The sequence below is a fragment of the Ctenopharyngodon idella genome, chromosome 15, assembly GCF_019924925.1.
Source record: "Ctenopharyngodon idella isolate HZGC_01 chromosome 15, HZGC01, whole genome shotgun sequence".
Classification (NCBI taxonomy): domain Eukaryota; kingdom Metazoa; phylum Chordata; class Actinopteri; order Cypriniformes; family Xenocyprididae; genus Ctenopharyngodon; species Ctenopharyngodon idella.
The window spans coordinates 13,777,202-13,792,104 of NC_067234.1; the positions used below are offsets into that span (position 1 = coordinate 13,777,202).

A 14,903-nucleotide genomic window follows, 5' to 3' on the forward strand; every position below is an offset into this window, starting at 1 on the left:
TGTGCTCAAGTGCTCTCGATATTTGTTATTAAAATAACCATAGAAACTGGTAGTTTCAATCACTTTTTTATTTGTTAAAATGAATGGAGAATATCTTGTGTTTTTCCGTGGCTGCTCGAGCCCTCAGGATCGGCGCTTGGTTTCATAAACAAGCCCCAGTTCGACGCTGGATTTACAGATCGTTTGAAACTGAAAGATGGAGCGGTCACAGCGGTAATGATCCCAGTCATGAGTCGGAACCGCAGGTGGTGAGTAAAACTGCTTCAAATGTCTGTTTTGTTGGCAATATGCGCCTAAGTGCATATAATGTAAACAACACGAACGTATTCATTATTCATCATTCACTCTATGCTATATTCATTTATAGCGATTCAAAAGTTATTGAGGGATAATGCGATGGTGTGTGTTTAAATTTAGCTGACCATCGATAGCTTGCAGACGATCTCTACACAAAAGCTGCGCGTGCTCGTGACAGCTCGTCACTCTATCTCCGCTCACACGACACGCCTCCAGGCACTCGGCTGTTTTCGGAAAGGCTCGGTACAGCGTATGTATCTTTTATAAATATGATAAAACTAAAGACTTTTTGGCGATATGAAGGATGCACTACTACTCTATAGGTACTTAAGATTAACATGAGATTGGCAGAAACTGTGTGTGATACCCCCCCTTTAAGTTTTGGTTAATACATGTTTAAGTTTTTCATTTAATATTTGTATTTTATTTTATCTCAGCTTTATTTCAGTTACAGATAACAAATTTTAATAGTTTTAGTTAACAATAACAACATTAGATCTTCTTTAACTAAGAAACAATCGATGTATTGATGATTATAAAAAGGGTAAATGTTGATATAAAAATAAGTATATGGTAATACGAGTCATTCAGAAAAGCACTTGAATTTACTTTGAATTTCTATATCCTCCTTTTGTCTTAAGAAATTGCACTTACCTTGAATGTGAAGAAAAAAACTTTAGTACACAACTTTTCCCTGGGTAATTTTAATCACTCTTCTTGTCATGTTTATTTCTTAGTTGGCCTAGCCAAAACAAAACACAAACTCGGTGCTCCGGACAGGTGGTGGCGCTGTGGACAGTTTCCCTCCCGCTTTCCGTCGCTCTTTCGACAGGCAGGTCGCGGCTGTCATGGCGGCGTGCAGGGCGCTCGTGAGTCGCGCTGTGTTACCTCTGCATTATCATCATGTGTCCAGAGGAGTGATGCTCACACAAGTCAGAGAGAAAAAGAGATGGATGAAGGCTTACACACTCATTATGGAGAGGAAGAAAAAGATTGAGGGACCTCCACCTCCAAAGCCGCGGTCAGTAGAACATCTCAAGGCCAATGGCTGTGACTCAAATCATATTGAGCTGCCTGCCAAGGATGTATATTTAGGCGCTTTGTCTGTGACTATATTTAGGCGTTTATCTGTGATGATCAAAAATGCTGTCTAGGTAGACCGCTAATAAGGTTTTAAGACACAGCCAGTGATTTAGCTATAATAAATATCAAGATAAACGCTCAAGATATAGAAAAGGGAGATTGTTAGTGATATTTAGTATATTGTCTTCTCATTATTATTGGTTTGTATTGTGACCACTAAAGCTGCTGATGTCTTCTCCGTGCATTCTTCCACATCTTTTTGGGGCATCAATTAAATAAAGGATTTTCTCTAAATGTCTCAAAGTAGATTGCAGTCATGAGAATGTATTACTGATAGTCATAGAATTTAATTTTAGAGTATGTTGTTATTATTATTATTATTATTTTTAAATTATGCCAGTACATGTGATCAGCCTTTTTGAGATGAATGGCAGTGATAAACCTTAAAGGGATAGTCCAGCCAAAAATGAAAATTCTGTTATCATTTAATCACCCTCATGTTGTTGCTAACCTGTATGACTTTCTTCCTTCTGTGGGCCCTAAAAGAAGATATTTTGAAGAATGTTGATAACCAAAAAGTTTGTTTCCAATGGGTTTCCAAAATTCTTCAAAATACCTTCTTTTGTGTTCTAAAGGAGATGGCATGTTTTGGGGTGGACTGTCCCTTTAACAAAATCTACAGCAACTTTGTTAAAGGGATAGGAGAGTTAGTTAAGCCAAAAATGAAAATTCTGCCATTTATTTCTCACCCCCAAACCCGTAAGAACTTCGTTCACAAATGAAGATCTTTTCAATGAAATCTGAGAGGTTCTGTCCCTCCATTGACAGCTACACAACTACCACTGTCAAGCCCCAGAAAGGTAGTAAAGACATCACAAAAGTAATCCATGTGTTTTCAGTGATTTAACCTCAGTTTTTATGAAGTGACGCGAGTGCTTTGTTTGCGCAATGTTGTTTCTCACAGGACACTCAATGGTAAAAAATTAAATACAATTTATTTGTCTGAAACTGCGATCCAGGGTCTCTCTTACAACCAAAACATAGCTCAGAGAGCTACAAATTGAGCTCTAAGCAAAACAGTATTTATTCAGTATAATCATACATATTTGTTTATCATTTAACAAAGACTTTCAAAGTTTATTGGAGAAACAAATGAACAGATTATCATAAGGCCTCCTACTTCCTTTTATCATATATGTACACTTACCGGTTCATCTTCATCCACGTTGGTCTTCCTCAACATCCCATAATATACTTACCTACATATGTAAATTATTTTTTAATTGAGAACATTTTATCAGACTCATTAGACCTTTCCCAGGCCTACTGACAGAAAGAAGCATTATTCATAAGTTGTTTCTCACAGCAATTTGCAGATTAAACTTGAAACATGAGAGAAAGAACAATATATCTTCTGCCAAGATATATATATATATATATATAATCTTTATATATCTTGCATATTAAATTACATGTGTTTATTGCTTTAAACCTCTTTTTTCTTTTCCCATCAGATCCCAGCAGCCAAACTTTGATTACCATGCTGAAGTGGAGGCTTTCAGTGCCCGTCTGCAGGAGAGTTTCTCTCTGGATCTTCTGAAGACTGCGTTTGTGAACTCGTGTTACCTGCGATCTGAGGAGGAGAGGAGGCGAGCGCTGGGCCTTGACGCTGGGACGACCGCCCTCAACCTGAAAGACAACGGTGAGCTGCGTGTGCACGGTCAACAGTTCACAAAGGTGAGAACACTGATGAGTTTTATACTTAACTGGAAAAATTGGTATGATATTGATATTAACTTCCATTGTTATATACAGGGTTTCCTTAGTGACTGGTGCAGGGGCAGCTTTCCTAGCTTGCCTGAAGAGGGTGTGGCAGCCATTGTAGGTCACCTGACAGGGTCAGAGGTCATGTGTCATGTCGCACGGAACCTCGCCGTGGAGGAATTGACGATGAGTGCAGAGTTTCCTATTCCAGAGGACACCCTGCAAGGAACGTTCTTCGCTGTGATTGGTGCTCTAAAGCAGAGCAGCGGGCCTGAGCGAGCCGGGCTTTTTATTAGGGTAAGACAAGTGTCCCTTATGTTTTTTAAATTATTTTTTCTTGTCGATGTCTTGGATTTGTATCCTATATATAGGAAATAATTATATATATATATATATATATACAGTGCTCAGCGTAAATGAGTACACCCCCTTTGAAAAGTAACATTTTAAATAATATCTCAATGAACACAAAAACAATTTCCAAAATGTTGACAAGGCTAAGTTTTATATAACATCTGTTTAACTTATACCATGAAAGTAAGGTTAATAATATAATTAGATTACACATTTTTCGGTTTTACTCAAATTAGGGTGATGCAAAAATGAGTACACCCCACAACAAAAACTACTACATCTAGTACTTTGTATGGCCTCCATGATTTTTAATGAGAGCACCAAGTCTTCTAGGCATGGAATGAACAAGTTGGTGACATTTTGCAACATCTATCTTTTTCCATTCTTCAAGAATGACCTCTTTTAGAGACTGGATGCTGGATGGAGAGTGATGCTCAACTTGTCTCTTCAGAATTCCCCATAGGTGTTCGATTGGGTTCAGATCAGGAGCCACTGAATCACTTTCACCCTGTTCTTCTTCAGAAATCCAACAGTGGCCTTAGATGCGTGTTTAGGATCATTGTCATGTTGGAAAAGTGCACGTAGTGATAGCATCTTATCTTTCAGTATAGAGCAGTACATCTGTGAATTCATGATGCCATCAATGAAATGCAGCTCCCAGACACCAGCAGCACTCATGCAGCCCCACATAAGGACACTGCCACCACCATGTTTCACTGTAGGCACCATGCATTTTTCTTTGTATTCCTCACCTTTGTGACGCCATGCAGTTTTGAAGCCATCAGTTCCAAAAACATTTATCTTTGTCTCATTACTCCAGAGTATAGAGTCCCAGTAGTCTTCATCTTTGTCAGCATGGGCCCTGGCAAACTCTAGGTGGGCTTTTTTGTGCCTGGGCTTTAGGAGAGGCTTCTTTCATGGACGGCACCCATGCATGCCATTCCTCTGCAGTGTACGCTGTATTGTGTCATGGGAAATAGTCACCCCAGTTTGGCTTTCTACTTCTTTAGATAACTGCAGTGAACTTGCATGCTGATTTTCTTCAACCCTTCTCATCAGAAGACGCTCCTATCGAGGTGTTAACTTCCGTGGACGACCCGGACGTCTCTGTGAGATGGTTGCAGTTCCATCTTTTTAAAATTTTTGTACCACTTTTGCTACAGTCTTCTGACTGATAAGTAAAGCTTTGCTGATCTTCTTGTAGCCTTCACCTTTCTGGTGTAAAGAAATTATTTTCTTTCTCAGGTCTTGTGACATTTCTCTTCCATGTGGTGCCATTGCTGACAGCATGAAATGGGAAGGGGTTTTAACACCCTTTTATAGTCAACTGTCTGCTGGACACCTGCGTAATGAATAATTAGATTCATGTGGTTGAATTCTTGTTAAATTAGACATTTGTAGTCTAAGGCCCGTCCACACGAAGCCAGATCTTTCCCTATCTGATCTCTTTTTTTCCTCGTCTCAAGAAATATCTGTGTACACACGAAACCACTGAAACCGGCTCAAAACGATGTAGTATACATGCCAGACCAGTACGTGGTGCTGTAATTCTGCCACAGAGATACACTTAAAACAGAGAATAAGACTTAGAGCATGCGCATAAACATTGCGCGCTGTATACAAACTTTAGTAAAGCTTAGAAATAACGCTTTATTTTGGCTCAGTAGTTTCTGCAGCACGAACACAAGCATCTAAAGTCCGCTGTTGTTGTTGTTGTTGCTGTTTTGTGCTGTTAGCGGTGACTGACTAGGGTCGACACATGGGGTGATAACATCATCGTTTCACAAAATATACGGATAGACTGTACACACAAAAACGCAAGGGTGTCGGTTTCCGATTTATCCACTCTGGGACCCGGTTTCAAAAAATATCGGATTCACCTTCTGAAAACGCCGGACTCGTCTGGATGAAACGGCTATCCGTTACAAAAATTTTTGCGTATACACCTACACGCGTCTCCGTGTAGACGGGGCCTGAAATTTAGCTTTGCTCCAGAGACTTTCAGTGGGGTGTACTCATTTTTGCATCACCCTAATTTGAGTAAAACTGAAAATTTTGTTCTCTAAGTTATATTATTAACTTTACTTTCATGTTATAAGTTAAACAGATGTTATATAAAACTTAGTCTTGTCAACATTTTGGAAATAGTTTTTGTGTTCATTGAGATATTGTTTAAAATGTTACTTTTCAAAGGGGGTGTACTCATTTACGCTAAGCACTGTATATATTTATAAAACGGTCAGTTCCCGTCCTTGATTCTGATTGGTCAATAGCTGTGTTACAACCGCTTCACCCAACGGTTCTATATATATATATATATATATATATATATATATATATATATGTATACTTAATATGATTATGATATGTTATGTTAAAATTTAAAATTAATTAAATTACTAATTATATAAAATTATATATATTTTTATATTTTATTATATTTTTAAATACATATATAAATGTATAATTATTAATCATATTAATTATATAATTTTATAAAATTATATAATGTTTAATTATTAATCTTTTTTTATATTACTTATATAATATTATGTACTGTAAATAAATATATGTTGTGTTACAGGCCTTAATCTTTGTTTGTGCACTAAAGTTTGATCCACCTGTTGGGTGTTGTTTTTGCAGGATTTCCTTGTGACTCAACTGATTGGGAAAGATCTGTTTGACATGTGGAGGGTGGTTGATCCCATGGGGCTGCTGGTTAAAGAGCTGACCCGTAAAAGTGTAGCTCTACCCGAGCCCCGCCTCATCCGGTCTGCCGGCGCCAGTACTGTGCTCCCTCTCTATTTTGTTGGGCTTTACAGGTATGACATAATTGCTAGAACCAGGGGCAGTCGATATACCAGTAGACATGATTAACCTGTAGAAATTTGTCAACAGAGATTTTGTACTATCGTCTCTATCGCGATTACACGTGACGTTGTTGTGCTACACTGTCATGAAAGCTTATTGGCTGCATGCGTTTTTTTGGGGGGTTTTTTTTGCATGTGTTTTTCGCAGTTTAAAAGAGAGCTCATTTCTGTATATGCACGCGCTGTCTGAGAGACAGTTTCTGAGCGCTGTCTGAGAGATGCACACATGAAGCCACTGCTCATAGAGCATTTGAGTAATGAACGAAGTCAGTTAAATACACATACTTATGTGTCAAAATGCCCGTCTTTGCAAGTATCCTCATAAACACTGTAATTTATGTCTTAAGTGAACGTAAAAAGTTGAAAAAGAAAACGCAGGTGAATCAGTGTATTAAATCCATGCATTCGGTCTTTAAGTGACAGCAGCCTAATAAACTTGCTGTTGTCCGTGTCATTCATGATAATCAAACAACAAAAGAGAAAATCTCTCACTGCTCTATAGGATAGTAGTAATAGTTTTGGTAATATTGAAAATGGTGGCAAGAATTATGAAATTTCAATGGTATAAAAAAAGTAAAATAAAATCACTCATCACGATATAATACTTTGTTCATATCGCCCACCCCAGGTGGAAAAATAAATCACAGTTTGTCACTATTCACTGTATAAATTAGCTAAGTTAGAACAGAAAATTAACATTTATAAAACATAGTGTAATAGTCATGCTGCTAAATATCTAAACCCTGATCTATACACTCCACAGTCTGTAAATAAAGTTCTAGTTGATTAATCTGATCTATCTGATGTGTCATTTCAGAGTCGAGTCAGATTTATTCTGGTCTCCTCCAGGAAACAATTTCAGACAACAGCAAACAGTCAATACTCCCTCTTAGTTTAGGTTTTTGATTGATTTTTAAAATGCCAAATCTTTTTTTTATCTCTTTTGTTTTGTGCCAGTGACCGTAAGCTGCTGGCTCAGGGTCCGGGTGAGACCGTCCTGGCAGCTGAAGAGGAGGCAGCGCGCGTGGCTCTGAGGAAACTCTATGGCTTCACCGAGAACCGCAGACCATGGGACTTCACCGCCCCTACCAGGCAGCTTCAGAAGCCCAGCACACGGGCTCTCGCCAGTGGATAAATGACAGAGACCCCAGCGGTCTAAGTTTTGTACCTTGGCTTGAAGAGCAGATTCCAGTGGGACGCTTTTTGAAGAACCAAAATGTATACATTCATCGTCATCTACTTGATCACAATTACATGTAGGGTGAAACTCGATTTGTTCTGCTGAAATGTGGCCGTGGAGATGATGGAGGCCAATTGTATTTGCCCAAGAGACTGAAACTCTTGGTGTACCACAGACTAAAATCACATACATCTATCAGAGCTAGATGATCTGTTGCTACATATAAATTGATGTATATAAATGTTAAACTTTGGTTGCTAATAATAAAAGTTCTGAACAAAATGTTCCACTTGAAGTGTTCTGTCTGTATAGAATGCAAAAAGAATTTTAAGGCATAATTTTTTTTGTGTTGGCTCAACATAAAGATGTTGGACTCTGGATCTAATCGGCCAGATTCTACTTGGCCACCAGCCGTACAGACAGAGTGATGATTAGAAATGCAGATAACTGCTCTTTTGAGAGTTAAAATGTCTTTAAAATTATGTTTGAAGGTTCCATATGCTGTAGTATTTCCTTTACCACTTTATACGTCTTGCCACATATCTAATCCTAATGAACCCTGATGAGCAAACCACATGGGTATAATCCTTTCCATGTGCATAATGTTTTAAATGAAAGCCATACTTAATAAAATAAACTTGTAATATACAAGAAACCAATCTGTGACGTGGAATTTAAAGTTGTTGTCTTTAATAGAAGGTCAGAGCAGGGATTATGGTTTAATGAAAACTAATAGTTTCAGTAGGTTTACCTCATCTTTCTTCCACTGATTAACTTAGCACATTGAAATATTGGCCTTACATGCAGCGTATAGAGAGAAGAATTTTGTGAATAATTTGGTGGTTCCTAATTGTTTAATATTTAAATTTTGCTCAAAAACCTATACTAGGTTATTAAATGACAATTTGTGGCATTTCCCCCATATATCATTTGAAAATATACAACCCAGCTATTCTCAAGTAATGTCATTTAGAGTGTGCTCAATTTCCTGGGCAATAGCTTTGTATTTGTTGCCAAGATGTTAAGGTATGTTCCTAAATAAATTATAACAAATATTCACTGGAGTAAAAAAGTGTGACATCTAGCCCCAGTCTCCACCAAACAGCCAATGCAACATATAACAGTGCTTTATTTACACAGCGCCATTTATTACTTCATTATACATATTCATCTCCATCTTAGAAACAAAGGGTGATTAAGAAAGTCACTTCATGTCCTCGTCGAGCCAAATCCTCTTAATTAGGTCACTCTTGCAGAGAATTGCTGTTAATATGTTGCACTAGAGGGCGCCGCGGATTAAGAACATTTAAATAAAGTCGAGAACGTGCACTCGAGAAGTATTATGGGCGGGGTTCGATTGGGGTCACGTGAACCTAGGTGGCGCCTGTGATTGGTTACTCGTTTTCTCTTTCCAGAGTTTTCGCTCCTGTGCTAGCGGGTTTGTGAAATTAATGATCCTGTTACACATAAACATCACATTTTTTTCTCACATATAAGCACGTATATTGAGCAAAACCACTGTTTAGTGTATCTTTATTATATTTACATACAGATTTACACAACACAAGAAGTCTTAGGGACAGTTTTAGCACTCAGCCCTTTGGTTTCTCATCCGTTTAGCACTTGCTGTTTGTACTCGCCCCCTGTTGGCCGTCGTGTTAAACTGCACGGAATGAGGCATTCAATACGAATGAATACAGAGTGGGAGGGCTGGTCGAAGGCAGTGAAAGTAGAGTGGGCAGGCTGGCTGTTAAAGAAAGTGCTGCGCCTCAGGACCCGCCTCTCTTCACTACGGCGCTTTTCTCCCGTTGTTCGTGAAACGTGAGGCCCTTCTGAAGAACTCCGGCTCGCCTTGTCTACCTTTCCTGGTGATCTGTTTTAAAGAAGTACCTGTCTAATATTTCTCCGGACCCTTACACCCTTATTGGATTTTTATTACATTCTTTTTTTTTAATTGACCAACGGTATATTAACGGCTCCGGCCATGGCAGCGAGCGCGAAGCGAAAACAGGAGGAAAAACACCTGAAGATGCTGCGGGAAATGACGAGTTTAGCCCTTAACCGAAAGTGCTTCGACTGCGACCAGCGCGGCCCGACCTACGCCAACATGACCGTGGGCTCGTTCGTCTGCACGTCCTGCTCAGGCATCCTGTGAGCCACCCTCCTGTCTGTCTGTCTGTCTGAGCCTCTTTATTTCACACACTGTGTCTCAAAACCTAGTGGGCTGCCTGCCTAGACATCATAACCACATTATCTAACGCCCGTGAAGCCATAAACATGTCTAGTTAGGCAGCTCACTGGGTTTTGAAACGATTATTTCAACCCAGCTGTTGAATCATTAACATGAATGTTTTTCTTAGGGGGGTTTAAAATGTAAATAAGGGTGGATAAATGGGTTGTTGTCTTATTGGGGGTTGGGGTTGGTTATCTGTCAGTTAACCAGGCTTGATGGGTGGGTAAATTGTATTTTGGGTGGGTGGTTGTTGGGCTAATGCAGTAAAATCATGTGCCTTGGTACTCCAGCAAACTTGAAAAGCTACCTGTAGGCATATCACTGGTGTTTTCATACTCATCATGTGTTGCATTGTCTTATCTAGCAGTAAGGAGAGGCCCTTGTAGATCAGATAAACCTCTATACAGCATGTGGAAGAGCTGGATAGTCACAGGCACATGGTGACATGTGGCAAAGGGTGTGTGCGCACCCCTGCACTGTTCTCCTGATAGTAAGGGCTTGGCAATCCTAAATGAAGCTGAATTTATACTTGCTTGAATGAAGATCAGGAGTACTAGGGAAAACTTAGAGAAAACAGTACTATATTGAGTAAAAGAAAAATGTAATGATATATTAATAGACTGATGGTTTGAGATGGAAAATAAATCATTTTGAATTAAATAAAAATTGATTAAATAATGTATTAAATTATTTAAAATAACAGTACAGTACTATATTAAGTAGAACATACTGTAATAAAAACTAAATATTTTCTGAATATTTTATGCATGGGTCAATGACGTGACGGGTCATTAATAATAATAAAAAACAAAGATATGGCAATCAAAGTATGTAAGGTAGTACAACTAGATCTCTTTTATTGAATCCAAAAGGTTTTAATTATATTTTGCTACATATAAAGGTATTTTAAAGATTTTGAAGTGTCCAAAGGTCATTCGGTTTAACCATCCAAAGGTCAATACAGCCATTTCATTTGTGATTAAAATATCTTAAAATGTAATAAATGTATATATTTTTTATTCTGGCATGATTTTATAACATCATATATCAACATAGTGCAAAATGGTATTAAAATTATGTGTAGAAGTCGTTGCTTTGTTATGAGAAAGAATGTCCGGAAAAATGAATTTCATTGATGTCATTCGGAGTAACCAATATAAAGGGACCATTTTGGATCAAGTCATGCGGTCAATATCATGTGACAGGATGTGACATCATTCAGACCCCTGCAAAGGACCACATGGTCATGAAGCAAAGTAACTAATTCTCTCTTAACTATTTGAAAAATTAATGTTTTCACTTGCTCATACACATGTCCTAAAACATCACGTCATTCGGTACAACCGCTATAAAACATGGACAATGTTGTAATGTTTTAAAAACTTGTACTAAAAAAAAATGTTTGATTGTCCTTTTGCTAGCTAGTTAGATATCAGCCTGTTAGCATTGTTTGAAAATATCATTCGGTATTACCAAAAGTGTCATTCGGTAAAACCGAAATTTTGGTTAAACCGAATGACTTTTTTGGTGCAAATTTTGTCCATCTTGTAAAAAAATGACAAAAGCAGTGTTAATTGATTATAAAAACCACATAATCTCATTGTTAACACTTAATAAAACTTGATCATATTTTGGGGTCTGTGGCTTAGATAACATGCATTTATATGGTCATGTCGTGCCTCCTGATCTATTGTTGGCATTGCTCAGTTTGCAGCATGATTTTTAATATCTGAAATTGACATCTTGTGTAGTTTAGATCTTTACATGGAAGTCCATTTCCGTGTAATGATCCTTCCTCATTATTTGATTGGCATCAAATTGGCACAGGAGTGTATGCTGAAGCAAACATTAAATTGGCAGAATATCAATTGAAAGATACATTTAAAAGTGAGGTTCTCAGATAGATAGTTTATAAATTTACCTCTTATGATGGACAGTTGTGTGTCCTGTATCAACATTTCATCCCTGTTGTGTAACAGGCGTTTAGTGCAGGGGATTTTGGATTAAAGTTGGAAATGCTTCCTAAAATAATGCCTTTTTAATTCAGATTGCAAGAGTCATCCTGCAAGTAAGTGATGCAGATTTGCTTGAATTTAAGTAAATATTGGAAATAAGCAGACTACCTTCCTTTCATGGGTGTGGTCTAGAGGTTTTTGCATCTATGGAGCTGACAGCCATGTTTACTGAATTTATATCACCTTTTTGCATCTCAAGTGGTCCAATAGAAGTTGCTTTATTATTTTTATTTTTTCAATTTTTGAACCACTTGAGATGAAATTACCCACATATTTTTTGCTCTATAAACCTATTTTATGTCCATTTATTGAGCTTGTTGTGATGATGGCAGTCAGTCAGAGTATTTATAATGTTTTTCATCGATTTATAGAATTAATTAATTATTATTATTATTAAAAAATGCATTAAATTGGTTTCTCATGAACACACTGGTGCTATAATCTGTTGCAGTGGGCTCAATGTCATCATGTTTGAATGAATGTGCATTCCTGCTGTGTAATTCAATCCTAATTTTATTCTTGGTTTGGAATATTAAAACTGACCCACTTTTTCCCATTTTTGCACATATTTGCCTTGATGGCAGAATTTGAAATGGGATTATCTGAAGGGAGTAGTCCGTTTTAAAGCATTTATCAATTATACTCCTATGCACTTAGTTCATAGTTGTTAGTTCTTCACATCTCTGTTTCTGATGATGAATTGCCTCATACATTCTGAACTTGCCTGAACTAGTCACGTCTGAAACATGATGAGGAAGGTCTCATGGGTTTGCTTAAAAATGGGTTTGAATTCCCAGCAGTCGAGTGGATGAGGAGTCGTCTTGCAATAGTCACTTCCAAACAGTTACATTTGAGCTATTCCCTGAAAGAATGACAAGATGTTTGAGAATGATCTCTCGTTGTATCTCACAAGAACCATCTGCTTTCCATTTAAGCGCTTCAGAGAGGAATGCACCAAACTGTCTAACAGATTGGCACTGTTTTTGAGTAAAGCTATTGATAAATGGTCTTACTGAAGTAGTGTGGTGTGGTTTGATGTCCTCCTGTTGTCCAGATACTTGATCTCTGGAATGCAGGACTCTTGTCCCGTCGACAGAATTACAAAGAAATGGTCAATAATTCTCCCACAGGCAGAGGAGAGGATAGTGAGATGAGTGCGATCGATTGAGCAAATAAAAGTAATCCAAAGCAAGTTTGTTGTTCTAGCTGAACTCTTCTGGAGTCCTGGAGTGAGTAGAGGGCCGAGGATCATGTCAGTTCATTTGGAAGTGGTATCAGGTGTATTTGAACAAGCCTGTGCACAGCTGTGAGTCTGATAGTCGGTAATAAAACTAAACTAACTTAAAAAACTAACAGTAGAGTACTCCAAGGATTATGTATGTTTGTAGGCCAGCCTAGAAATAAGCATCACACTGGTTCCCTCGACAAAAAGCCAATAGGATTTTTCAATTGGCTTTTGGATTATTGCAGAAAATAAACTTTGTGACCAACAAAAGTTTAGGATTCTTACACATTTTGTTTATCAAGATAATCTCCACAAATGAACGCAACTTTTTGAAGCATAAATACAATCTACAGAAGTAAAAAGCTACAAAGAAGTTAGGCTATAAAGAACTACACCTCGCTCCATTTTTACGGCTCTCGGCCACGCTCTGCTCGTCACAGTAACATTTGTAGGGGAATTTTTACAGTTAAAGACCCAAAAGACCAGATATGATGGATGAAGACATGGAGTCAGAGTTTAAAAAAAATAATATTGAAGAAAATTTTTACTGAAGAATAGTTTGCAGTTTCATCAGCAGAAGCCAGCTTCAAGTCTCACAAGGAGTTCGTAGGCCGCTCTGCGTACATTCACATTTCAACAACAATTATACTCTAACAGAGTCCACTAACTACGTCATTACTTAAGGTTAAACGATTCTGATTGGCTAAGAAAAAATAGACAAAACTAACTGATAAGTTGTACTTTTCTTTCAGTGAGAGGTACAGACAATAGTCATCCTTATTCTCTAGTGTTTGAAGATGAAAAGGAAAATAAATGCTTTAACATAAGTTGAAGAAGCCGTTCAAATAATTTTATATTTAGAAGGATAAATGTTGATTAATAGCTTGATTATAAATCACTCAAAAGATATATATTGAAGCGGCAGTGGATTCCAGAATCCACCCTCTTCTCATTAAAGGGTAAGTTCACCCAAAAATGAAAATAATGTCATTAATTACTCACCCTCATGCCGTTCCACACCCATAAGACCTTTGTTAATCTTCGGAAGGCAAATTAAGATATTTTTGTTGAAATCTGATGGCTCAGTGAGGCCTGCATCGCCAGCAATGACATTTCCTCTCTCAAGATCCATTAATGTACTAAAAACATATTTAAATCAAATTTTGGACTCAGTCCTGCAGCACTCTACTAGGCCGCATTTACGTTATATGGTTCAAGTGACCCAATTCCCATTTTTTCCTCCAGTGTGGCACAGATCGGATATGACCCATGAATGTGTAAGCAGGAAAAAAGCACACGGATTCTGATATTCTCAGAGCGGTTTCAGGCCTCATTCATATTTGGAAATAAATCTGATATGAATCGGCTACGTGCATTTGTGTCTGCCATGTAAGCGGACAGATCGAATATTCCCGTCAATGCGAGTCATACGTCATTGAAAAAGCGACAGTGGCGAATGACGTCAACTCACCAAACACAATGATTACAGCAGCGATCATTGCTACATTCGCCCAGGCTGCAACAAGGGCTCTCCTCTTTTTATCTGCTTTGCTGACCTTTTAAAGATGGTGCGGAAAGCAAAAAAACGTGTATTATCATTTCGTCTGCGTCCATTGCAAATCGCGCCATTTTCACTTCCTTTTTGGCCTAAGCTTTTCTGGGTCAGTATGTCTACCTTGGTTTGTTTTGCCAAGTGTACAGTGTAAATGCAGATATTGGATATGGGTCACTTTTAAAATAATGTTAGCTGGTTGGTTATTCTAGTCAACAAAAAATTGGTTATAGTCAACAAATCGGAATTGTGCATCAAGACCTGCAGTGTAAATGCGGCGTTATTGGCATATATATGTACTTGTAGGTGTCCTAACCTTCTATAATTGTC

The 14,903-nt window shown here is 37.9% G+C and overlaps 2 protein-coding genes across 11 annotated transcripts in view; both read left to right on the forward strand.

Annotated features, from left to right (window-relative positions):
* Positions 1 to 1,081: 1,081 nt before the first annotated feature.
* On the forward strand, positions 1,082 to 7,830 carry mrpl44 (mitochondrial ribosomal protein L44). The gene is made up of 5 exons (XM_051863616.1): positions 1,082 to 1,318; positions 2,895 to 3,117; positions 3,196 to 3,441; positions 6,142 to 6,320; positions 7,326 to 7,830. Exons 1-5 carry the CDS (start codon positions 1,146 to 1,148, stop codon positions 7,501 to 7,503), a joined length of 999 nt encoding a protein of 332 aa, XP_051719576.1. The 5' UTR covers positions 1,082 to 1,145; the 3' UTR covers positions 7,504 to 7,830.
* Positions 7,831 to 9,254: 1,424 nt separating this feature from the next.
* agfg1a (ArfGAP with FG repeats 1a) overlaps positions 9,255 to 14,903 on the forward strand; it is a 31,595-nt gene continuing 25,946 nt past the window's right edge. For 3 of the 10 annotated variants that reach the window (XM_051863604.1, XM_051863605.1, XM_051863606.1), the window contains exon 1: positions 9,263 to 9,699. In XM_051863604.1, the coding sequence (XP_051719564.1) occupies positions 9,533 to 9,699 (167 nt within the window). In that variant the 5' untranslated portion in view covers positions 9,263 to 9,532. Of the gene's footprint in view, positions 9,700 to 14,903 lie in introns of all 10 variants that reach the window. The other 7 variants (XM_051863610.1, XM_051863603.1, XM_051863608.1 and 4 more) reach the window with 6 other exon arrangements.